The 27,861-nt window shown below is 35.6% G+C and overlaps 1 protein-coding gene across 4 annotated transcripts in view; it reads left to right on the top strand.

Annotated features, from left to right (window-relative positions):
* The window catches only part of LOC134546237 (protein NDRG3), a 161,400-nt gene that overhangs the window by 39,876 nt on the left and 93,663 nt on the right, over positions 1 to 27,861 (top strand). For all 4 annotated transcript variants that reach the window (XR_010079115.1, XM_063388917.1, XM_063388919.1 and 1 more), the window contains one exon: positions 1,729 to 1,779. Coding sequence is in view for 3 of the 4 variants with exons in the window: in XM_063388917.1 (XP_063244987.1) it covers positions 1,729 to 1,779 (51 nt within the window). In the remaining variant the exon portion in view is untranslated. The remainder of the gene's footprint in view (positions 1 to 1,728; positions 1,780 to 27,861) is intronic.

The raw sequence follows: 27,861 nt of genomic DNA, 5'->3' as shown, positions 1-27,861 counted from the left end.
TGTATGAGTGGTCGCAAAGGTCTAGTGGTTACATCATTCGTTTTCTACCAAGACAATGTGGATTCGTTTCCCAACAGGGTCAACCCCAGAATTTTCGCAAATGGGGAAACTTGACGGATGTTGCCGTAAGCCGATTAGTTTTCTCGGGATACTCATTTTTCTCCCAGCTATGCGTCCCTTCCGTCAATGTTCATCGTCTCTTGTGTTGATGAGACATTAAGACCAAATTGATTGATTGATTGATTGATTTATTCGTTCGTTCCGTCGTTGAAGCACGAACGCCTGCTTGCCTTCACACCCAAGGAAAACAGGTCGCGTCTATAATTTCACAAGAACTGCTAACATCTCAATGCTGGGATCTAGCCTGTGAGGATGTAAAAACAGTAATTTTTTAAACAACTATAGACACTAGTATTATCACAAGTTATAGAACTACTTACAAAATTTTTTTATGTTCTTAAGAAATAATCAAAGTATTGTAGCGTAAAATTAATCGAGGGTTACAGGATGTTTAAAAGTTCGTGGTTCATAGGTTACAGGGTGATAGAATACAACTAGACAATCAAATCACCATACAACATATGCTCGGAACTCTACCGGCGAAGCGCTTGAGGGCGGTACGTGGCGTTTTATACAATTATTAGAAATTTAATAGAAAAAAAAGAGAATGACAAAACAGCAGTGAATTCAAGGATAGTGTTTTATTCAACAACTTACAACCACACAAATTCCACGTCACAACTACTTGCAATGCTAAAAATTGCAGACGCCAACACTGACGTAGACTTCACGCGCGTCTTTTTGGAAAACATTCTCATTACACTATTTGTGCTTCCTCTATGTAAATCATGTCGGTTTTCTCTTGATTCACTCGCGCATCCATCTCGTCGCAGATCCACAGCAGAAATTCGGACGGTGCCTTCTAGTGCTTCACGGGTTGAGTTTCGAGCATACAAGATACGGTGACTTGTGCTAGTCTAGTTGCATTCCATCACACCATAATGTATGTGCCACGAATTTTGAAACGTGTAAATGTTTGGAACTGTACATAGTGTTTGTTGATTTCCCGCACGTTGAATTCACTGCTTGCTCTATACAGCTGGAGACAATGTATGGCTGTATTTAGTTGCGAACATGCATGATTTTCCTTAGTTTAGCTACCGCATGTTGCTTATAGTTGCCCAAACGGAGCAAATATTTTTGCAATACTTGATGTGTGCATTTGTATGGTGTCATGATACGATTGTATAAACTTAATTCTCATAAGTATCGCAGACTTTCGAGGCCAGTGTCTGAGGTTTATTGGCTTGTGGGTTTTATCTACGTTAACATTAAAGAGTTCACTAACGTTTCGGTTGACATTGCGGTCGCCATCATTAGGGTAACAATCTCCACTGATTTATTTTTTAATCCACCACGGCCGAAGTATTTGTGGACCCTACTAACCAAATGTGAATTGTACATTTACCCACAGCTGCAGCTAATCAGGAAACATTCACCTATCGGGCGAAATTATTTGTAATTCAGATGACTGCCATGTCCCTGTTACCTTGATGATGGCAATTGTAATGTGGAACTAAACGTTGGTGAACACTTCACTTTCGACTGTAAAAAACCACAAGCCAAGAAACACGAGTTCCAGTTGTTTGTGTTATTGGTTATAACTTTATTTCCAGAATTTGTATTCCTTCGATGTTTTTTATTTTCAAATCTTGTGATTTTTTTTAGGGACAAAAAGATGCCCGCCTCCACTTCAGCAGAAGAGACTGCGCTGTTGGGGTAAGGCGTGAAGCCAACGTGCTTCTTCATATGCAGCGTCATTTGTCATTAGGCTTGACTTTCTATTCGTTTAGGTGGTGGATACTGTTGAACGTCGGCCTTTTTTTTAACGCCATCTTTTTTTTTAACGCCATCTTTTATTCGGGTCTATGTTTTCATTCATTGGTGTCGTGTGTGTATTGTCTCTGTACTCGTATAACTGTTTTATATAATAATTGTGTGTGTATTTTTTAAAGTTATTTTTCCTTGCTAAATGTGTTCTCGATATTTATAGGTGCTTTTTTATGAACTGTTGAAAATTTGCAAACATAGTGCATGAAATATTTATTATCTTTGTAACATATTCGTAGTAAATTAAAATGAATTTTTTTGTCCAATTGTTGAAAATATTTGTTTTATGTTTTAGATAAAAGCATGTTAACGAATGAATTGATGTGGTATGTGAATGGTTTCAATTTTTTTATCGGAAAATATGTATTTGGATGTATGGTAACGTATTTATTTTTTATAGTTAACTTAGTACATATTATTTGGCATTTAAGCCCACATAACTTTCTGCTTTAATTCAGAAAGTTCAAATGCATCAGTTAACAACAACAAATCTTTTATTTCCAGTCATGACTTGAGATAAAACTTGTAGTCATTCGCTTTACAAGTTCATCTTGATTTTTATGTAAAAATTTAATTTCACAGGTTATGTTTTACGATTTTTTTACATGAATTTAATGTCTAACTAATTCTAATTTAATATTGTTTGTATAAATATGGTTTATTTATGAATTTTTGTATGTTGTAACATGTGATGGTGAATATTTATTATGAATTCCTTAATAGAAATAAAGATGAATATTTAGTGAGAGAATCTTTTGAATGTTTTTACATTTTGGATTTCACTGTATCTATTTTGCACATCGCCCTCTAGGTAACTGTTCACGTTCATAACAATCCCGAAAAATACCCTTGCAGTGAATAAATTATAAAATATTTTATGAGGAATTAAATCTTGCTTACTTCATTGATACTACGTATTTTCCCATTACATATTTGTATGTGTGATTAGGTTACTGCTTGTTGAGTGTTTACTTCACATAGTTTATGTAGGTAAGTCTTTTAAACAATAATGCTTGTAATAGGTATCGTTCATGATACTCACTGAAAGGGTATTCGACATTAGTTGTTATGGGATTTTCATTTTCATTATTTTTTGACTGGTTTGGCCAATGATTTCTAGCATGTGCTTGGCTTAGAGAAATTCTTACACCTGCGCATTTAATTTATATTTATAAAGTTTTCAAAATTTAGATTGATTTATTACTTGCTCTGATTTTTGGTAATGTATGTTTCTATGAGCTCTGTTTACAATAAGGTATTCAACCTATGAATAAAAAATTTTGATTTGTAACATCTTAGCTCTTGATATACGGCATTTGGTGGGAGTAATTTCGTGAATGCGACGCAAGTCGAGGAACAGAAAAGTGTAACAACCACGATGCTGCCATCTGTTGTGGATGGCGCGAAGTAAAATTGACATAGCCAAAGGGAAGCTGTTGTATTAACTGTTTAATGAATTTTGTCAAAATGGGCAGTATTTTAATAAAATTCCTTATCGAAAATCATGTCCAAGGCCAGGGTTTTGTATTTTTTGAAGTCTTTCGCTTTTGTCAAAGTGGTTTCATTATCTAGTTTAAAATTTAGGTCTGCTAATCAAATGATTTAATAGTCGACGTAGCTGCTCCGGCAGCGAATTCTAACGGCGAGTACGGAATCTACGTGTGATTCGCGTCAAGAAATGCAGTTAAAAAAAATTGCGTACTTAAATGTATCACACTCTGTATTATTTTAAAGAATTCTACATAAAATTTCGTGCCAGAGTTTCGTGTTATAATAAGTGTATTTGCAACATGAGAACACATGAATTATGCTCGTTACCGAGGTTAGATATTACACATCTCTGGCGAGTACTGAAAGACTCGTTTATGTGTTTTTTTCTTTTCTTTGGTTATTCCTATGTGGCCGTGATCGCTACAGCGGCAGGCACCCGTGATGAGGGTCATGGGTTCGATTCCAATTGCTGGCATTGTTTTGTCAAATTTATGATTGTCGAATCTGTTGCCCAAGTGTTTCGGATCCCGTTGTAATCTCTTGTCGGCTACTAAGTACACAGAGAACCCCCTTGATTTTTCACTCCGACAGCTTGAGTTTCCAGGAGGGTCCAACGTCTCACTCTTCGGTCGGGCCCTAGTACTAGACCCTTTTTTGGCCTAAGCCAGTGGTACCAGCGGGCGGCCCGCAGCATCGTTTCAAACGGCATGTTTAAAAGAAAATTCCACTAACTAAATATAATGAGGTATACTGTCGTATTTTAGCCATCCTTCAATCAAAATAAATGTTGGTACTTTAACAAGGAATGAATATACCCATATACATACATACATTCATACATATATACAAATACACTCAGTTGTATATATCACTTGTAAAACTGCAAGGCAGAATTCTGTACCATGCAATTTGGTGCATGGCTGGCTGTTCGTTTTTTACTGACCGTACAGAACATGGCATAAAAAAATTGCCGTAAAGATACAATATCTATTTATGTGTCTGTCCCTAGGATTGGTTTCAGAAATTATATCTGTCACCGAGGGGGGGGGGGGGGGGGAGGTGAGCTAGCCTTTCAGTACTCGTCAGTGATGTTTAAACATCTAACCACGGTAACGAGCAAACTCATGTGTTCTCATATTGCAAATACACTTACAATACGAAACTCGGGCACGAAATTTTACGCAGAATTCTTTCAAATAATGTCGAGCGTGATAAATATGTACGCAAGTAGTGTTTTCAACCACATTTCTTGACGCGAACCACAAGTAGTTTCCGCACACGCCGCTAATTCACTGCTGAAGCAGCTTAGTTGACTATAGAATCGATAGATTTGCAGAGCGAAAGGCTAAACTATATTATGAAACGGCTCCGATAAAAGCAAAAAAAGTCTTGAAAAAAAGTACTGAACTCCGGCTTCGGACATAATTTTCGTCAAGGAATTTTATCGAAGTACTGTACAATTTTTGAAAATTCATCAAACATTTAATAGTGTAACGTTTCCGCTTATCTCCATAAACTCTGGTTCGCGCCATTCGCCACAGGTGGCAGAACTGAGGTTATACATTGTTATACATTTCCGTTCATTCGACTTTCGTTCCATTCACGATATTACTACGACCAAATGCCGTATACTGAGAACTAAGATGTTTACACATAAAGAAAGAGGGGTGTGGGGAGTTGCAAATCAGGGCATTGTAGATGTGTGTTAAAAACCTGAAAAACAGGTAAATGATCAGTATCGTAGTAACAAAACAGTACATATCAATTATTTCCCATTTTATGTGGAGAATAACCGCATGTCTCCGCAGTTCGACTGCCGCAGCGGCGGGTAGGTTCTTCAAGTTATCTCGAGGTTGGCGAGTTTTTCTTGTGACTTTCGACGTTCGTGTGCTGGGCGTGCTTCGTATTGATTACTTTATTTTTTTTTTATGCCCCTTCGTGCGGGTATGTTAATATCCCTAGTCCCGTCTCGTCTAAGGATCAATACCAAGACGTGACCGTTCCACTGCTGACGTAGGCTGCAGCTAGGGCCCACCACGTTGGTCGTGAAATGAGAAAAAAAAAGTAGGAACTCGGTTCCAAAGTGCTGACATCCGTTCTTCGAGAATGGACGGGTTGTCATATTGAAGTGGGAAAGAGATCGAAAATAAGAACTGTGCCCTAAGTCCCTACCATGCTCTAAAAATATATATGAATTTATACATTCGGTATTAGTGTTGTTTTTGCATTTTTTGTCGTGTATTTTGGAAAATAAAACACAAAGTTTGTGAATTTTTACACATTCCTTTACAAAATTACTACTAAATCGTGTAATTTTACATTAAATGTATGTTCATCTACTAAATATCAACATTGGTGGGAAAGTACACAGTTGTAGTGTAAATTAACGATTCTTCTGAGAATTATTAGACATAATTAGACAGGCAATTAGGCATTTAATTAGGCCGTTAATTAGGCAGGCAATTGTGCAGTTAATTAGGTAGTTAATTAGGCAGGCAATTAGGCAGGAAATTAGACATTTACATCCACCCTGTCCTATTAAAATTTCACTAACATAAAGTGAAATAACATAAATTGTGATGATAATGCACTAACGGGGTGTATGTAATTTTACACCCAGTAGGCCTTAAAAAACTATTAGCAAGTGTAAATTTACTCACTTTTATCCCTAAGTGCACTGAAAAAATATTTTTGTGGCATCCACAAATAATTTATTGGCCACCACAAAATTATTTGGTTAGTATACACCCTGCCAAATAATTTGTGGTTGCCACTAAATATATTTTGTTAGCATTACAAAATTACTTTGTAACTACCTAGTAAATGGTTTACTAGATAGCACTAAACTGTTTGGTTAGCTTAACAAATGTATGGAAGGTCGACAAAATTATTTTGCAAGTACAACAAATACATTTTTGTGGGTCCCAAAGCACAGTGTTATGGACCCAACCAAATAGCTTTGTGGGTTCCACAAATTTCTGTTGTGGTCACCAGGAAATTGTTTAGTGGTCTATACAGAATGGTTTTGTCAGCGGTACCAAATAGCTTTGTGTTTTCCAGAAACTGCAATTGTGGCACCCAATAAAGAGATTTGTCTGCACTACTAAGTAGCTTTTTAGGAACCAACTAATATTTTAGTCGGCACTACTAATTACCTTTGTAAGTTCCACACATTGCAGTTAAGGTCACCAAGATAAATATGTAGAGTAGCTGTGTTTGCGAAACAAAAATGCTAAAAATCCGAAAATACTTTTATTATATGCTCTTTCACTTCCTCTTTTCAAAACAACCGGCGGAGATAATTAAATACCTATAATATTATACAAAACATGTCAAATAGGTCCACTCGTTCCTTTTTCTTTGTACTGAGTATTCCAGTTTTTATTCCATATTGTTTATCTCGCTGTCCATATTACGTTCACAAATGTACCCAATATTCAGCATGCATAGTTAAGTACCCCCTTAAAATTTAAATGCATAATTAATGGTTTTAGTAATGGACCAGTGTTATCAGTGGCGAGTTGTAATTTTACTTCGGCTATTTGTTACTTCACTGCTATGAGCAAAGATGTCATTTCCCAGACAGTAAAAAGTATCGAGGCCCAGGAATGCAGTACAAATTTTAAGGGACTGGTTTCCTTAAATGTCTCCATAATTTGTTTGTTTTGTTTGTTTTGTTTTTTTGCTCATGGTTTGGATTTAATATTTGAATGTTTTATTGTTTATAAATGGTTCAGTAGTTTTTAAAATGGTTAATAGTTTATAAATTTAAATGTTGATTTATATTTCAACTATAGCTCGACTGAAAGCATGCATTTATGTGGTGTACAGTTTTTAATAAACTGTTTGTATATTTTCAATCATTTTATTTTAAATTCAGTTTCTATATTTCATGCCCGAATCTCTAAATGTATGATTTTCTACGGACCCTGATATATCCTAAGTTTTAGGGATCTAGGTCAAGGACCGCAGGAGTAATATTAAGGCCTGCGGATTGGCTGGCAGCTGGTGCCTGGGGGAGGGATCTAGGTCTCGTGTGCCGCAGTGAATCAATACCTGGGGGGGGGGGGGGGGGGGGTGGTAAGGGGGCTGACAGTCATTACACTTGCCTGCATTTTTCTGGCTGCATGTCGATGGTCCCGATGCTTTAGGAGTGGGGGGAAAAATTACGAAAAATTATTGCGGGCGGCATCAGGGACGGCCGTAAGATTATACGTGAATGCCACGTTTATCTTGTGGTGTGGGTAGTTCTCGTAATTACGTAAAATTGTTACTTTTAAGTACAATCATTTTAAATCGCTTCATAGGCATACATAACAAGTTATTTAATTTTTTAAAAATTCCATGCGTGGCTGTACTATTGAAAAAATATAAATATAAATCCCTTCTGAACATCAGTACGTTTCGTGGTCATGGTCGTTAAATGCTTTTGGCATCCTGGGTTGAGACCACGTCTGTTGGTAATTTTGTATCTATGTTTTATGTTTTGTGAGAAGCAGCTGATTAATGACTGGTTCACTTGGGTTAGTTCAGTCGGGATAGAGTTTGGCCAATCAGGTGTTAGGTGCAGCAGCATTGACGTGTCAGATGTCACCTATTTTAGATCCCTTGTTACTGTGTGTGTGTGTGTGTGTGTACACACACACACACACACACACACACTTCAACACACACACAGTAGAATTTGTTTTCAATTTCTGTATTTAGTCTAATTATATATGTATACAAAATATAAGTTTGCGGTCAGGGTTTTTGGACTTCCTTTAAAACTCATGTTTCAATGTATTTCCATTTCCGGCAGGCAGCATCTATAAAACGCAATGTTCCATCTTGCATTAGTTACATGGTGGATTTGACACTTTGGTTTTGGCTATTTAGAGATCGTCTTAAAACTACTGCAGTGACTTCTCTCCATTTGGCTAAATGAAAAAAAAGTATATTTTGCATTTATTGGGTTTATATTAATTTTATTGTATAGCTTTCTTCTCAAAAAGAGCCATTTAGGTGTAGGCTAAGGGTTGTTATGTTCGGTCTTTCTTCCATTTTCAGAATCTAAGCTCTTAAGAGAATACGTATAAAGTTATTAAATACTTTTTTTTCCTTACATAATTCCTAATAGCAATTAACAGAAGGAAAAATAATCTGCTTGTTATTACCTAAAACTTGTTTAGAAAACATGCTTAGCCTTCAATGTTGTGGATCTGACTGGATATTTGGATGCGAAGTCCACCGCACCACAGACCTAGTGCTTGATGCCTGCACCAGTGTGATAAATGGAAGAGGAGACGAAGGAAGATACTCTGCCAAAATTCAAGATAGAGAAATTCATAACAAACCACATTCATTAATGTCCTGACCAGTTGAATCCCGGCAGCAGATGAAAGGTTTGTCTTAAAGAGGGAGCGATAAGACTCCATATTAATTTCAACTTTTTTATGTCTACAATTTTTCAAATCTAAATATTAAAATTTTTATTTCTTTAAGGCTAATATCACACAGTAAGAGATTTGCAAACACCATAGCACATTGTCTGTCGAGAAAATTTATTACAGTTATATTCATTCTCAAAAGTGAAATCAATTATTGACGTTAAATATTTCACAGGTAAAATTATTTCTCACTATTAATTTAAATCTTTCCACGAAGTTCTTTAATAAGCTTATGCATTAACAAAGCCAATTTATGAAAATTAAATAATACAAAATTATGGACTAAAAACTGGTGAACCAAGTTGAAGTCTTTCATGCGCTATCTCTTCGCCTTAACAATCTATCATACCCAATTGGATTCATGTATGAAATGGGTATTGGAAATTAAAACTAAAATATTGCTTAAAAAACCAGTAAGTTAAGATAAATTTGGTTGAAGTATTTATAACAACTGAAAATAATACTGCATTAAACCGAAAAAAAAAATTAATTTTGGTGCCCTAGGCAGATTGGAATACTATTGGCATGACAGTGTTTATTTCATGGCATACAATTTTAAAGGAGATGGATAGGAGCCGAAACACACTATATTCATTTCAACAGTTCTTATGTAATTTCAACTTTAAACATTTAGTAATAAAATTGGCCTTCCTTAAGAGAAAAATTGTACTTAAATAGTATTTCAATGACAATAACATAGTGTCTATTGGCAGTATTATTATTACAGTTATTTACTTAATGCCAATAACTTCACAGAAAAAAAGAACTATTCGTAGCAACCGGTCATTAACTTTAGACATTGCATTAAATTATGTACTCTGCTTTAATGAAGTCAGTTTGTGAAAATTAACAAAAAATTCGTCTGGCTTAAAAAGGTTTTAACCAAGATGGCGTCGTTCGGTTGCTATTCCTCCCGCTTAAGAAGTGGTTCTTGTTGAGCTAAAATAAATTCAAACTTGGTACGCGTCCGACAACATCCACCGGTGGCATCTGGAACGTGAGAGCAATGTTTTCCCAGTTTTATGTTGAGAATTTGCAAGTGAAATTAGAGTAGAGGGAAGTGAAGTGTTCCGACTGAACGCGAGGGAAATTTGACTGTGAAAGCGAATCGATGCTCTACTTTCCCGACAGCAGTGGCAGGTAAGGCGCCTCGGAAGCTTCTGTCCAATGGTCTAAGTTTCGAAATTGAGTAATGAAATCGATGACGAAGCCCCAACCAATTGTTTCTAAGCAGCGTTAGGCTACCTTGTACGAGATTTAGGTCTATGTGCATTGATCAGGTTCTGTTCTGGTCATATTAGTACACTTAAACATTCCTGCAAAGCAACCCATATCTCGTTGGTGCCTTAGAATAGCTAACGTTATATATACATACTAGCTGCAAGTACCCTTTTCGCTGGTTTTTTTGTCGTATATTTAATTATTTATATCTAATACAGTTTTTTTATAAAAGACATGTTAAAAACTTCTTTTTTATTTTGTTTATTTCTTTTTGTACATTAAAAACCTCACGTACTAAGCATACACAAATATCTTGCATATACTAAATTTTATTAAAATAGTTATTATACACTACAATAGATGTTTTGTTGTCTAGTGCATACACAAATAAATTTTAATCATACACTTTATCTTACGAAAAATCAATTGCCGCATGAGTCACATTTCGCCTTATATAGTCTCTGAGCTATCCCCACTACTCACACATAGACCTTGACCATACTAGAATATTATGGAAAATTCTTCCTTGCGCTTTGGTATTTTTTTTATAATTTTACTTTTCACACTTCACTATTCACTTTCTACTTTTTTTTCCTTTATTCGTACACTTCTTCTTATGAAAAATCAACCGAAGCGTTTGCATCCCATATCTTCCACACCCTTATAACTATCGACGCGCAACCACCATCGTGCACGATGGGAGACTTGGGGCTACTACCACACACAAACACCATTCGTCTGCGATGTGTAGTTTTGGCTGCAGAGTGAAATGAAGAGACACACACACCACACACACCACACACACCACACACACCACACACACCACACACACCACACACACCACACACACCACACACACCACACACCACACACACCACACACCACACACACCACACCACACCACACCACACCACACCACACACACCACACCACACCACACCACACCACACCACACCACACCACACCACACCACACACCACACCACACCACACCACACCACACCACACCACACCACACCACACCACACCACACCACACCACACACCACACCACACCACACCACACCACACCACACCACACCACACACCACACACCACACACCACACACCACACACCACACACCACACACCACACACCACACACCACACACCACACACCACACACCACACACCACACACCACACACCACACACCACACACCACACACCACACACCACACACCACACACCACACACCACACACCACACACCACACACCACACACCACACACCACACACCACACACCACACACCACACACCACACACCACACACACACACACGTCCAATATAAGTATAAATAATGAGTCTAAATACGACCGACAAACTTCGGCAGCAGGTACATAAAGACGTAAGTTCAAAATCTCTTTACGAGTTAGGACATAAAATTCTTCCCAAAGCTGGTATACGTCTTTGAAGTTGGGGTTGAACCAAAATTTTCATTGTAAATAATATAGTATTTAAGGTGAAACACCGAGCGTCTGAATTTTGTTTGATTGAATTATTTGGTTTTTGGTTGCAGCAAAATTATTTCATTGAAATAATTAGGAGTGACATCTTTATTACCCACATATTTTTGTGATGTGTTACTTTCCATAATTATTTCAGTGCAAAAATTTTTTTGTACGGCCACAAAATTTGCGGTGGTTTTAGAACTTCCTTCAATCAAACATAATCCAGACGCTCAGTTTTACATCTTAAATACTTTCTATATTATTATTATTATATACAATAAAAACTTTGTTCAGCCTTGACTTAAAAGACGTATGCCAGCCAGCCTTGGGAAGCACTTTACACCATAAATCGTATAGCAATTTTCAACTTATTTTGTCGGTCAGTAATTAACTTTGGGTAGTCCATTAAATTACAATTAAACGACGGAAATTTCGTAGGGCCTAAAAACCGTCCAAACCATGATAGCGTTTATCAGTTTCTATCTTTCCATCTGAAATACTATATATATTGAAGAAAAAAAAATGTGAGCCAGTCTTTCAGTACTCGCCAGAGTTGTGTAACATCTAACCTCGGTAACGAGCAAATTCATGTGTTCCATATTGTAAGTAAATTTATAATACGAAACACGTACACAAAATGTAACGTATAATGTTTGCCAATAATGCCGAGGTGATAAGTAAACGCAAAATATGTTTCAACTACATTTATTGACGAGAAACATATGTCGTTTCTGCACTCGCCGCTAAAATTGGTTGGCGGAGTATCTACGTCGACTATAGAATAATTTGATTAACAGATCGAAATTTTAAACTATATAATGCAACGGCTCCGATAAAAGCGGAAAAGACTTTAAAAAAAAAAACAACTAAAACCCGGCTCTGGAACTGATTTTCGACAAGGAATTTTATTAAAATACTGCCCATATTTTTAAAATTCATTGAATAGGTAATACTATAAAGTTTCCCTTTGGCTTTGTAAACTTTGATTCGCGCCATCCGCTACAGGTTACAGCACCGTGGTTTCACATTTCCGTTCCATGCGACTTCCGGTCTATTCACGAAATCACTACTACCAAATTCCGTACAAAGAGAGCTAAGATGTTGCACATTAAAAAAAAATCTTTAACTATTTATGTCTGTCGATTGTTTGGTGTGCATGTCCCAGAAGTTAAACATTTTGTTATATAATCGTTTGTTTATGGTTGGCGCGTGAGTAGAAGCGTTTGTTCACAGTCGGTTGTCGCCGTCGCGCTATTGTGATTCCGGCATAACGCGGTGGCGTGTCGCTTGCCGCAGTGGGTCCACAGCCATCGACCGTCAGAGTCGCGCGCTGGTCAGAACGAGGGGCAGGTCGATGTAGAACACGGCTGCTATCGATCCAGGGTCCAGACGGCAACATGGACTGGCCTAGTTACGGGAGTTGTTGCCCGCCTCTTCGGATGAACAATTATTTTTTCATTTGCGCGAAATTCCAGCGTGACGGGACGTAAATAACATTTTTTTAAACGCTGTTACGACGTCCTGCCATTAATTTACATGTTCCAGTTTGTAACTGCTATGAGCCAAAAAAAAACTGCTAAGTTCATTACAAATTTCACGATTATAATTACACAACTTAAAACCACATCATGTGTCTAGGATGAGGTCTAACGCCAGTGAGTGCTAAAAAATTAAATAATGAAGTATTTGAAAATATCCTTAATTATGTGATCAATCTCACACGCATTTCCTTGTCATTACACCGAAGACAATAAATTTATTACGATTAGCTCTTTTGCATTTTGTGTGTCTTCTCAAACTTTGTCAACATATGTTTACTAAATATTATCTAATAGCAATAAAACGTCACAAAGGGTATTACTTGCGCAGCTGGTAAATAATAGTTAATAAATATATGGTGAGAAAAATAGTGATCAAATAACAAATATAAGGCAGTTATCGGAATGATTTACAGGATAATCCCTTTATTAGTAGTAATAAGAAGACAGTGAAATAACCAACTCGGCATGTGAAGGACCCCGTCTAGTCAGAGATTTATCTGTACAGTGAGACGGGATGATAAGTGCGACGCTCGCTGGTGCTTCTGGCGCGGTATCGCCTCTAAGCGCAAGGCTGTGGACTGGCGCGCAGTCTTCTCGCGCATAGGGCAACTACTCGCGCATAGGGCAACTATGAGATTTGAGCGGTTACCTAACATTATATGGGGGAGAAATAAATAAAAATAAATGTATTGCAAACCCCTTGAGTGCTTTCGAGAGTCTTTACCGGGGAGTTTAATTTCTAAAAATTAGTTTGTAAATACGCGTTTTATCCCTTTTCACTCTCCTAAAAAATAAAGTCTAAAAATGAACTATGGAAACAGAACTACTCATCCTCCCTCAAAGTATTCTTAAATGCTTTTCGAAAAGAGTTACCACGCGGATATCTCAGATCGCGTGGTTTCTTCTGAAGCTCGGCACACCGTATGTGTGTCCTGGTAGGCGGTTCTCTAAAGTCTCCCATGCTTGGATTGTTGTTCGGGAAGTAGGTACAAGTCTTAACGCCACAGCAGACTGTGTTCACTTTCTCACGCTTCACTCCAGCATGAATGTCAGTGTTGAGGTTTCTTGGACGAACGTCGTTCAGGCTCGTTCCAACTTCACTTGCGTAAGCACTGTTGACTAACTGGAATAAAGTTAAAAAAAATAATAATAATGCAATGTTAAAACAGAAATGGACGCTTTTAGTGCTTGTAAGTGTTAATCCAAGGTTTTTGCTCTTTTTAAGCAAGGGCTTTATAAATGTATTTGTATAATTTTGGAAATAGAAGCCGGGTGGACTATAGACCGTCTCACGCTTAGATTGCAGTACACGTCTTAAGGCGCGCTCTGTTGCCAGATCTCTAGCACGTTACGAAGAAGTTAAGGGAGGTGTACTTTTTGGAATTCTGAGTGCACGAGAAGCATTTTAAGAAATCAATTTTAGTAATTTATAATGTTTTGGCCTATACCTACTATCACGTTCATAAATCTGCATTAAATCGCCTCTTTTTAACTTAAAACAAGAAACAATCCACACTCATTCATTAATACGAATTCATACGAAAATTTTAATATCCACTTGATAAATAGATAAACATTATTCACTACCTTCAATTTCAAATACTTGTTATATTTGGCAACAGCTCATGCAGAAACAGTAACAGGGCTTACGGAAGTAGAAGTGTTAGATAGAGAAGTGCAGTTTATTTCCCCACTGCAATCTAAGAGTGGGACGCGTTATAGAGAAGGAAGAAAAGGCAGCAGGTGCATTGGTCAAGATTACCCCAGACAGGGAAAACTCAGGGAATTAAAAGGTGTCCTCAAATACTGGAAAAAACAAAGAAATTGACAATATGTTTGTTACCAAACAGGATGAGAAATTTTAAATACTAGTGTGTTTCTTTATTGCCTTAAAAACAGTCTGTATTTTAATCATAAATTCATGCTTAGTTATAAACCCACTTGTTTTCGTCATTAATAAAACATAAGCTATGAAATCAACGACTGTATTTTGTATTGATGTAATGGTTTGAAGCGCGTAGTAAATTTCGATAGTCATTCACTTGGTCAGAATCAACCCTGTATTGTTTCAAATTTTCATCTAATGCAGTGGTTTTATTTTACAGAGACTGGCAGCGTTGTTTGAATAGCATTGATGGAAATTATGACAGTTCAAACTGCAACTGGGTACTACGCAGTGAAATATTTAGTGGTTAATTGGACGTTGAACGTGTTGTAATTCGTTTCGATTAGTACTTTTAGTTTAATGTATTCATGTTATTTGGCAAGATCGAGTGATTGAAACAGGAAAATTTCTGGGAAATTGCTCGCACCGCTCGCTGCAGGGAGCATAGAGTGGCGCAGATTTGAGATAAACATGTTTTATTTTGTGCGGGGCAAAAAGTTTAGAAGTGAACAGAGATGATGATGATTCCTTAGTTTTCAAGTTATACTTCTTTAGGCGCGTTACGGGAACCTTAGTTTTGAAGTTATACTTCTTTAGGCGCGTTACGGGAACCTTAGTTTTGAAGTTATACTTCTTTAGGCGCGTTACGGGAAAAGGAAAGGACAAAATTGAATTATTGACGTTGCGCGCGCACCATGCAACGAAATTTTCACAGGATGAAAAGAAAAAGGAGGCGACTTACTAATTAAAGTCCACATACTAATGAAAATTATATATGTTCTTTTAAATCTTATACTTTATTCTTGATTGATATTGAATTCTGGTCCGTATCATTAAAACATTTATTTATTGTGAATATTAGTAGAAATCATGTATTTATATAATTTTGGGTTAGACTTTTTTAGACGCGTTATGAAAATATTATGAGAATGAATTTTTACGGTGCGCGCGCTTGGCATGCAACAAAAATTGACAGGACGAAAAAAAAGCGACATGCAAATAAAAATTATATATGTGCTTTTATATCATATACTTTAGTCATCGATATTGAATACTGGTCCATTTAATTAAAAATAATAATTATTGTGAATGTTAGTGATAGAAATTGTGTTTATAAAGTCTCTCAAGTGTATATAATATATATTTATTTTATTTTTGTTTATTATTATTATTATTTGAGTGTCTACCAACAGTCAGAGCCTTTAACAGGTGGGCACTTAACAAATAAATACAAAAAATAACAATATCATACACAAAACACAATAATAACACAACAATAAAATGGGACAACACAAACATAATAAACACATGACAAAAGACACTTAAAAATATAATAACTAAATTTGTCAATTTTAAATTAATTCATTATCAATGAAATAACAATAATACATTATTTACATCAGAAATTATCTTAACTGCAATAAAATTAAGAATTCAAAATGTCTTTCATTGAGATATTTGCCCTTTTGAAAGGGTCAAAATCTTAAAAAATATCATTACAATTATCAGTACACCGTTTTGATAGCTCATTTTTTATGTGATACGTTCGAAAAGGTCGCATTGTTCTATGATTGAATGAAAGAACTCTAAGACCAATTTTGTTTAATATTTCAGTGCTGTGGTAAATATTTATAAAACAATTTATTACAAAAACAGTATCAGAAACTTTCCTTCTAAACTGCAGTGTATGCGTGTTCAGGGTTTCAAGGGTTAAGTCGTAGTTAAAATTCTCTGAATTATCATATATTAAATGTTTGTTAAAAATGTATCTAAACAATTTCTTTTGTATATTTTAAAGTCTATTTGAGTCAGTGGTAGTTATAGAGTTCGAGATGACAGAGCCATACTCTAATCTCGATATTACTAAGGTAAAATAAAGACTAATTACAGAATCAAGAGAGCTAGCCAAATAAGTTAAATATGTAATATATATATATAAGTGAAGTTATGTTACCGCATGTATAATTTATTTGCATTATAAATTATTACATTATTATTTAATTAATAAAAATTAGTAAATTCGAATAAACATTTAGCATATTTATTGGTTTTCATTATTAAAATTTATTTCGATTATTTTACTATATTAAATAATTAATTTTATACACTTGTGTTTAGAATAATATTGAATACAGGCTATTTATTTATTTTTAATTGAATGAATTTATATAGCCGGCATACCTTACTATGCCTTTTTCATTTTTTTTTTGTAATTTTTGTAATCTCTCCCCTTATCTCTCTATATATCTCTAGATATCACCCGCGCTCTCTCTCTATGTGTCTGTATATCTCCCTCTATCTCTGTATGTCTATGTCTATATCTTCCGATCTATGTCTTTATCTTTACAAAACCGAAGACGTACACACATACATTCATTTATATATTTTTTTATCTACCTATAGTTTTAAATATATCTTTACCTGTCACATGTGTAACATAGGTATTTAAAATACACGCGCGTATTCGAATGCAACTTTGTGTCAAAATTTCATAGCAATAGGTGAAAAACTTTGGATATTTAAGATTTTGAACGAACGAATATTCACATTTTTATTTATAATTTAGCTGTGAATGTGAATTATATTGTGATGTTGGAATAGACGAATCGTTAGTGTACAATGAGAACATCGTAGATCCTGTCTAGTGAAGTCTCCTGTGCGTGGGTATGCGTGGGTGTGCGTAGATTGTAAAGCTGATCAACTCAGACTTCTGGCTCAAGTACGCAGTCGTGTGCTCGCGACCTCGCGCATTTAATTGTTATTGCGGCGTACTTGACGATTCCTGACAGGTTCAGTGTTTGGCCTCTACAATTTCTAATGTGCATTTACTCTCTCTTACCAAAGCACGGTATCTGCTATTAGCGCTGTCCTTGTTTGGGTGTGTTCTGTTACAAGATGTACCCAGAGAGCACAAAATCTTTAGACACAACTTTATAATGTCATGAAAAATGTTAAAATGTATTAAAACAATTATGTTCTGTAAAGGAACATTCTGAATTAGAATTATGGTGGTTTCAACAATTTTTGTCATCAAATCTTGTTATACCATCATATTTATATATAAAAAAAAGGCTCTGTTTGACTATGTATAACACATTATTAATGGCATACATTTTTATTCAGAGTGACTAGTTGTTAAAAGTAGTTTCTCCTGTAAAATAATATTGGTGTTTAGTATTGATAATTCTTTTCTATAAGAATGTATGCAACTGCAATAATACTGTCAAAATACACTTTTATGGTCTTGGAGAAATCAACAAATATTAAATATTATCATATTTATTGGTGGTATACAAAATACGATTTTTAATGTTAACAAGCATGTCAGTATCAATCTGGCAACAGTGTACTGCACTCTGACTGCAGCCGGGGGCCGGCGCGGCGGGCAGACCTCTCCACTCGTAGGCTCCAGGCGAGATGATGTCGGATTGCCGCGTGCCACCCCGGATGTGACGTCACCTGCCATTGAACTCTACTGCTTCCTCCCCACTTCCCCCCAGCCGCACTACGACCGACCCCCCCCCTCCCCCTCTAACGCTAGTTCCGCCGGAAGCGGAACAGGGCGATTGTTTCGGGCGGCGAGGAAGCATGCTGTTGCGCTGCCACCACACGTCTGCTTAACCGCATGAAGTATGAAGTCCTGTAGTAATAGAGGCGCCTCAAGGCTGTTCAAGAAGCTAAAACGTGTCTTAAATACTTCTGTTTTAAAATTCTGTCTATACTATAAGTTATTTAAACTTACCAAAGAGTTTGAAATTCAAATTGAAGTAAAAAATATATTTATTTTTGATTTATTAATTGTTTTAGTATTGTAACTGCTTAATTGTGGGTAGTGCAAAAAGCAATAACACTCCAAAATATTTTTAAGAATGTTTTGGGAAAATTTCGTAATATTATGCAATGTCAATTAAAATAAGAAAAAAATTGTTAAAATGTGTTTAACAATTTAACTTTGTAATCAAGTTTTGACTCCTCATAATAAATAAATAGCATTCTGTATTTACATTATGTTATAGCAGAAATATTTTACTTTACACTGATACATGAGGCTTAGCAGTGCGGTAAGCAGTATAATAATGGTGATCAAAAACATTTCGCCGTGTGTAACTGCAGCGCGAGGCACAAGTTATGTCGCCATTCGCAGCTCGTCTTCTCCCCAGCGGCCGTACGCAGGCGCTCCTAGCGCGATCTTGCTGCGGACAGCTACCCTCCGTGGATAGGCGAAGCAAATTTTCGCGCGCGTCGTAGCAGTTGTTTTGTGAGCGATTGTGAATTGTGAGTATAGTGCGCTCGGATCGTTTGCCTGTAAAGCATGGCGAGGATCAAAATACCACCGAGCCAAAGATACATAACTTTTTTTTTAAATAATGATTTCAAAATACACAAAAGTAACATAAGTTCACTAAAATGCAAAAAAAAAAAAAGAACCGTTTTTTCTACACCAAATTAATGTTTTTTTATTTTTTTATTTTTTTGTAATTAGGAACTTACTGTTTATTATTTAAGTATTTAATTTGAAGAGGGTAGTTCGTTATCACATATATTTCTCATCCACAAAGGAAATTAATAATTATTTATGTTTGGACAAAAAAGGGCATCGATAATATTAATAATATTCATCATGCCTTGCAGTAAGGCTCCGTCGTATCAAAATATATTTCAGACAAAATTTTTAGTTAATATTTAAGTTTACAGTAAGTTTAAATTATTTTTATATTGTGCATACTGTAACAGTTATGAATTTTTTTGGTCCTTCAACTCATATTTGTTCCACCTCTGTGATGTATTACTCTTAGGAAGTACAATAAATTCATACGAATTAAATAATTTTCTTATTAAGGAAGTTAAAAAAGTTTTTCTGTATTTAAAATTACCTAACCATTTTACAACCCATCGGTATCATTATTCCTATTAACAAATTTGATCGAAATTTTTCATTACTAGATTCTCTGTATCAGTCTGGGTACGGACATCTCTGTATGTTTATGTTAGAACTTTTAAGTGGACGACTGTTTCGGGATCTCGGTATCATGAAACGAAAAACTACATAACAATTTTCCGGAAGTAGCAATATGGTAACGACTGCAAAATGTAGTACTTTATTCGAAATCCATCTAATAACGATATTCATGTCTAGCTACCTGACCAAATATATTAACATTTCATAAAATTAAATGTTACACATTCAGTAACAGAATAAAGCTTGGTTACTTCTTTTTTAAATTAAGAAAAATATCATACGAAGATATATGAAATCAATTTGTGAGGCACAGTTTTTTTTTGACGTGACAACATCTAATAAATCGATGAACGCCGGCTGCACTCACGAAAAAGTGTCCCGTAACGCACATTGTCCCACTACGATGTGTCCCGTTACGCTCATTGTACGCTTGCGCCGCATCTCTCTTCCACTCGATAGGAACAACCATCGATTTGACTTTTCAATCATGTTTTCTTCGTTTGAATTATTAATATTATGTAATTTAACGATCGTCCACCGATTATCAGCACAATCGGTACGGTTATTTAAAAGTAATGTTGAATTTTCAAATACGTTTTTGTACGAACAATGGGGTTTACATTTACACATAATAATTCAAATTACACCCGGGATCTTTTGCACAATGTTTTAAAAAAATATTGTAACACATTATAAATAAGTTTGGTGTATTCGGGATGCGTATTTGTTTTAAAAACGTATCATAAAAACGAAATAATGTTATTCCCCTACGGTGCTGTCATCTACGGTGACGGACGCGAACTGAACGAATCGCGCTATCTACCCGCTTCCGCGGCAACCAGGCACTCGTTAATACATATTTTCCTTTGTTTATCGCGAGGGGCGTTATTATTAATGAATTATAAATAACATTTCGTGCCCGGGGCCACAATTGCATATCATTTTGAGCACAGGAAGACATAAAAAAGTAAAATATTCTCGACTAATTTTAATCTCGGCCCCAGCGCACCACGTGCGTCTGGGTTGGAGATTAAAGCCGAAATTCTTTCTTAAACTTACTAATACTTATTTTATTAACTGCAAGGGCATTTTTATTGAATTCTACGTTTAATTTCACGCCGAACAAACTTCGTCGTTAAATGTGTAATTGCGAAAAAGCGTAAAACATTCTCGACAATCTTGAAGTTAAATAGCAAACATGTATAAAAGTTATAGTTAAAATAATCTCTTCGTTAAATTAATAAACATATTTGAATTAATGAGTGCAAATAAAAGTAAATTTATCAATTAAATTGTAGATTTCATTTCACTCCTTCTTTGTATAAAAGTTATAGTTAAAATAAACTGTTCGTTAAAGCAATAAACATATTTGAATTAATGTCTGCAAATAAAAGTAAATCTATCAATTAAATTGTAGATTTCATTTCACTCCTTTGTATCCATACAAAATAGTGATAATTCAATAAAAATTATTCAATTTTATTCATAAAAGTATGCAATCATTTCATTAATGTTTTGTTATGACGTTGTCACGTATAACTATCGTCCTTAAACTGACTTTACAGACAACCAATTTTTTTTTTAACTTTGGAAGTGTTAGTTTGTTATTTGACAACCCGAGAAACTATAAGTGAATGAAACATGTATCGTGTGAAGTAAAATCCTACATTACTAGGTGGGTAATTATGATTCAGCTTGTTACATATGCAGATAAGTATATAAGATGCAAAATAGACGCTGTATACAAACCATATTTTAAATATGAGTTTTTGTGTGTGGGCCTGTATCTAGTAAATTGGCACACCTCCATTTGACGGCAAAGAACCGCCTCTACTAAATCATCTTCTTATATATAAAAATAAATGTTTGTTTGTTCGTATTCTATAGATACTCTCACGCATGGTTCATCCGATTGAGTTGAAACTTTTGTGACAACTGGTTGTTTATTTATTATTATTTTATTTGATTTCGGTTTGACTTGTTACTGCTACCAAATTATAATGAAATAAATATTGATATTATAAAATTATTTGTTTATGTAAGTAAAATACTTGACTGGAAACGTGTCAGGGTAAACCAGCCTCACAACAGAATACACCTCATCAATTATAATTACGTAAGTCCAGAGGAACTTAGTTTAGTAAATGACAACAACATACGTATCTTCATCTATTAGTGGTGATATATTTAGTTAGAAAATACATTTAAACTAAACAAAAAAACAATGACTCATCTGAAGAGGTAAACAAAAGTCATAAAATTATCATTAAAATGGAATGTTTGTTATCAATAGTAAACCTAGGGTGCACCCAAATTACAGGCTAATAATGTTAAAAATTACTTTATATTAGTTATTTAGTTTTTATAATAAATTTAAATATCATGTTATATCCATAATTAGGATTTTACTAATTGAGTCTATAACTTTAAATGTAGATTAAAATCTTCTTCAGGAACAAAACAAAACATATTACAAAAATACTTCATTTAAGTAATTAAAGTCCTTTTTTGGAAACATTAGGTAATTAAAATCTTTTGCTCAACATTAGGCGACGAAAGTCTTTTTCTTTTGTAAGCGTTAGGTGACGAAACGTTTGGACGACAAGCAATAATAAAATTTCATTAAAAAAAAGAACGGACTTAGCTGAAGATGAAAAATATCCTTGACATGTTCAAGACGAAAACTTGTACAGCAGCTAGGACGTAGATTCAATACATAATGTTTGAAGGTAGGTTAAAGAATAACCCAAAACGTAAAGAACTTGAAGAGGATCCAAAACGTTAACCTCCTGCAACATAAGGTTGCAGAGAAACAAATATTAAATCTAAAAAGGCAACAACAAAAAAAACTCTCTCTCTCATGCTTTCTCGTGACTTACCGAAATCGGAGGCTGAAAAAATTTACACTGAACTTTAGGTCATCTTGTAGAACCAAATAAAAACACCACTTCTACGAGAGATGTCTACCAAAAAAACTATGGTGCGAAAAAGTACATTAATCAACCACCATCACTGACTGGAGCCATCTTGGCGAAATGCCGAGAACAACGGACGAAGCGGGTAAGTAATTCTAAAACAATGGAGCATCGGAAGCTTACCGAACTGCCACCAGGTTGCGTGGACGGTACTAAAAAAAATGCTCTAGGAAAAAAAATGGTCTAGAGTACAGATTTTTTATATGAAATCACGTGAAGAAGCGAGGAGAAACTGCAAGCAACTGCTGACAATCACGTGGGCAGCACGCCGGGACACGGCGGACAGGTGGGCGTTACTAAAAACTCTTAGGCTAGCACAGAACATCCGGCGAACAAATGGAAGGTTTTGACTGAAGCCAAACAAAAATAGAATTGTGTGCTTAATGGAATATAATACAAAAATTTAAAGTAAATATCATTAATAAAATTAAATTTAAAAAAACTAAATTAGGTTTAAAATGTAATTAAACACAAGTAAACATTATAAGACTCAATATAAAATAATTATTAGGTACAGAAAACAAAAATAATTTTACTATTTTACGAGTGCCGAAACGTGAAACGGCACACTTTGCACACTTGACCTTCGAAACAAGTCACTGTCTAGGTGAGATTTCGATAAAACAAATTCTTAAAGCATAATTTAATTATTCGTGGTTAAATCTCACCATTCCATCGTCGTAGTACAGGCTAACCACGAAAAAATGCGGGCTATTAGAAATAGTTCACTCGGCACGAGACGGAGCGTGCGCGTTGCATGCAATCGGCGAGCTATCGATATTGGAATATGCGAGCACACGCTATGCAGTAATCAACAAAATATGAATGCGCTGCTGATAAAGATATAAGATTGAAAACGTTTTTTAAAGAAACTTTACACATCACCAACTTCATATTTCTGTTAATTAAATAAGTAACCGGTAATATCCTAACAAAAATGGTTTAAACTTTAAATTATCGTTTTATACGGGGAAACCTTTATAGGGTGATTGTACGTTTTATACTGCCCATATTTGGCCTATATGCTTGCAATAAGAAGGAAACGTTAAAATATACAGAAAGTTTTTCCGTGAGACATAGTTTTGACATCAAACCCGTTTCACGCTTTTGCAAGCGCAAGCGGCCCCCTCAGTGAGGGGCTTCTTATTCCAGGGGAAGCCGCCCTCCTGTCGCCCCCCCCCCCCCCCCTCCCCGGTTTTATGCTCATGCTGACAGTGTTGGTTACATAAAATTTGATAACATTGTAATCTGTGCATGGTAATATATCTGTTATCTGGTCAGATAGACTGATGGTGCATGGGGAAACCGAAAAAAGTCAGAAAATTATCTGATTGATGATTTTGGGAACACTGAACTTACAATGAGGTGGCCATGTATGCTTGCATACATTGGTAAGTTCATTTAGTTTTTGGAAACAGTTTTGAATGACTGAAGTTTTGCACGCTACTGTGTTCAACGATGGAAATTCTAATGAAAACTTATTAACCATCTTTGGGTGTAGTCGAGAACAATTTCCGCAAAGTTTTCGTTTTGCAGTATGACAACGATGACTTTAACCACGTCAGAGCATAACCATGTCCTGACAATGCCTAACCCCATGCTTGCAATATATAAAAACTATTTTTTTCTCTGGTAGGAGGATTTGTGTGGAGGGGTAATATTAACTAAAACTAAAACTTAAACTTCAAATGTCTTAAGTGGAATCCAAGAACTAAATAATTGTGTTTAAGAGAGATCACTTGGTCATTTCCAGTGTAACGGAAAATTGCAGCACTGTACATCGCTTCACCGATGATTACCCGATAGTGAGGAGTGGGGTGCTTGATATTCCCCTTTCCGACATCGAGGGCCCCACTCCTAGGCAGCGTCGCAATTTTTTAACGCTCCGAGAAGTCATCGCCTCGGTTTTCCCCACCGGCTGTAAAGAAGTTTCACTTGAAAATAAATCCGAGATCGTCCTGTCATTCAATAACGTTGTCCGTTTTTTTTCTCCCTCTCTTGAATTTTAGTGTGTTGAATTTTATCCTATGGCGGAGATTCGCAGCGACCCGGAATACACACACGGCGCGATGTGACGTGACACGGAATCGTGTAGTCGGGTCTCCCTGCTGACGTGACCCGCCCGTTCAAGTACACTCCCTCCGTCCCTCACTCTAGGGTGTGCCCTGTTCGCTCGCTCCCGTCCCGCCCACCGTGCTGCCTTCCAAACATCTTGTCATCTTGGCAAGCCCTGCATCCTAAAAGACTGCAAGCCAGAGGTAAACATACAGGGCGAGTCTGAATTCGATCGACAAACTTGGGCTACTGGTTCATCACGACAAAAGTTGAAAACCTCAAGTGCTTCCCAAGGCGGTATACGTCTTTGGAGTTGTAGGTGAACAACCTTTTTTATTGTAAATAAGAGAAAAAGTATTTAAGATAGAACACTAAGCGTCTTTATTATGTTTAATTGAACGAAGGTCTACAACCACCACGAATTTTTTTCGCGTAGCAAAATTATTTCGTTAAAATAATTTCTGCGTGTTACTAAACCCCCAGTTATTTCAATGAAATAATTTTACTGCAGCCACAATTCGCAGAGTTGTATAACTTTATTAAATTAAACATATTCCAGACGCCAGTGCTTTTTATCTTCAATCCTTTTTTATTTACAGTAAAAAGGTTGTTCAGCCCCAACTTCAAAGATGTAGATCAGTCTTGGGAAGCATTTTAGACCATAAGTCGTGTGGATGTTTTCGACTTATTTTGTCGTGAATAACCTGCAGCCGAAGTTTATCGGTCGAATTCCGACATATATCTATACTGGGTATATAAATATATATATTATGTCTTTAAGTTTAAATGGCATGTCTCTAAGAAAAAAGTTACATTCATTAACATAAACAAAATGGTTGAGGATTCTGAAAATATCGAGGATTTCTAAAAATATTTTGGTCCAGAAGGTTTATAATAACACTGGCATGAAATAGAAACACGACCTTACAGCAATGAGGAACCAACACTGAATGACGACATCCATCACATGAAATTAAAATGTATGTATTCATTAAACAAAAAAAAAACTAGAGGGCTGCCTCCAGCAGATTTTGTTGGTAAATTTTTATTAAAATTTAATTAAATATTTATACTTTTTTCAATTTTCGATAATATATTTTCAGGATGGCGGACATAACGAAAAGTGCATCTCGCAAGAGTGGGACGTTCGATGATGTCATGGTAACGAAAAATGAAACGCAAAGAAATGGGGGTTTCCATTGAAAAAAAGGCGGACAAAATGGTGGACGTGATGTCATAGTTTAAAAATGGCGGAATGTTCTAGAAAAACAAAATGACATAATCCAAGATGGTCACCGGAAGTGACGTACTTAAAGATGTCCCCTGGTAGTGACGTAATCTAAGATTGCCGCTGGAAATGACAGTCCAAGATGGCCGCCAGAAGTGATTTAATACAAGATGGCCACTGTGGATCCCTGGATACCGAACCATGAGCCGGTGCACCAGGACGAACCAAACCTATCTACTGCTCTATTGGTGGCTGCGAAAAAAAAAATTACATGGCTCATTCACTATTCGTGATGCATATCATAGTAGTTTCGTAGTTGCGAAGAAATTAATTTCTGATGAGAAATTTTAAAAATGTTACAGAATTTCTTAAATTTAAAACGACGATCTTCTTTCGGCATCATCAAATATAGAAAGAAATAAAAACACACCAATCATATTAATTATTATAAACATAATTGTTAATGATTCCAAATAGTACTTCAAATTTCCATACAAAACTGACGGAACTACTTATTTCATAAAATACTGGTTGAGCAACTATGTAACATTTTTCTGTCGTCAAATTCAGTGTGTTTAATGAAGTTAAATATTCACATTCACGTAACCGGTTTAGTAAAACAAAAAGTATGTACTTAGGTACACATGTTAGCAGCTGCATTTATATTTGATTTAAGACGACTACATTCATAAACATGTGTATAAAATTAATTTCTTAATTTAGTTAATCTAAATTAATTATATATAAACTGAAAATCAATAATATGCCTAATTTTAATCCTAATTTATTATTTTTAATTATTTATTAGATAATATAATAAACGTTTAAAATGAAAATAAATTATACATACGTGATCATAACCTCATTTTTATAAGTACACTAGAAAATACACTTGAAAAAGTACGTACACAATTTATATCACCAAAATTCACAATAATAAATGTTTTAATATATGGACCAGTATTCAATTCAAATCACAAAATTAAAACGCAAAGCACACCTAGCTCCGCATCCGCCGCTAGAATTCGCTACTGGAGCAGCAACGTCGTCTATCGAATCATTCTATGTGCAGAGCGTAAGGTTAAACTGTATAATGTAACATCTCCGATTTTAACGAAAAAGACTTGAAAAAATATTAAACCCCGACTCAGACATAATTTTTGAAATAGAATGTTATTAAAACACTGCCCCCCCCCCCCCCCACCTTGTTAAAATTTATTAAAAAGTTTATAGTTTCCACCCACATTAGATGACCATGAATTATTAAGTATTGTTATGATTTATAATGTGGGGAGAACTGGGTTCATAAGGGATAGCCCAATTGAGTTGTATTACAGTTTTATTAATTACAAATATTTACATTAATAATAAATAATTGTACTAATAAAATGTCCGATCACAAGTCACTGGCCCTTAAAAATGTTTATCCTTAAGTCACTCGATGTCGGTCAAGTTCCACAGTTCGCACTCCTCACTGGAGCTAGGCTCAACAGTGGTTCGCCCCTTACCTCGCGCCTGTCCACATACAGTCTCGCACCATTCAGTCGCCGCACTCTCGAAGTATAACTTCCAAAAATGTCTTCAGGGTCGCCCGCCTAAAGTAATTGAATTAGAAATAGAAGCTTTGATAGTCGTGATATATTTATTTCAAAGTATAATATGTGCCTTTTACTCGGTGACCATTATTGCTCCATTAA

Source organism: Bacillus rossius, chromosome 1 (assembly GCF_032445375.1).
Source record: "Bacillus rossius redtenbacheri isolate Brsri chromosome 1, Brsri_v3, whole genome shotgun sequence".
NCBI classification, from domain to species: Eukaryota; Metazoa; Arthropoda; class Insecta; order Phasmatodea; family Bacillidae; genus Bacillus; species Bacillus rossius.
The sequence above is the reverse complement of the archived record's forward strand: the minus strand, read 5'-3'. Positions and strand labels throughout refer to the sequence as shown.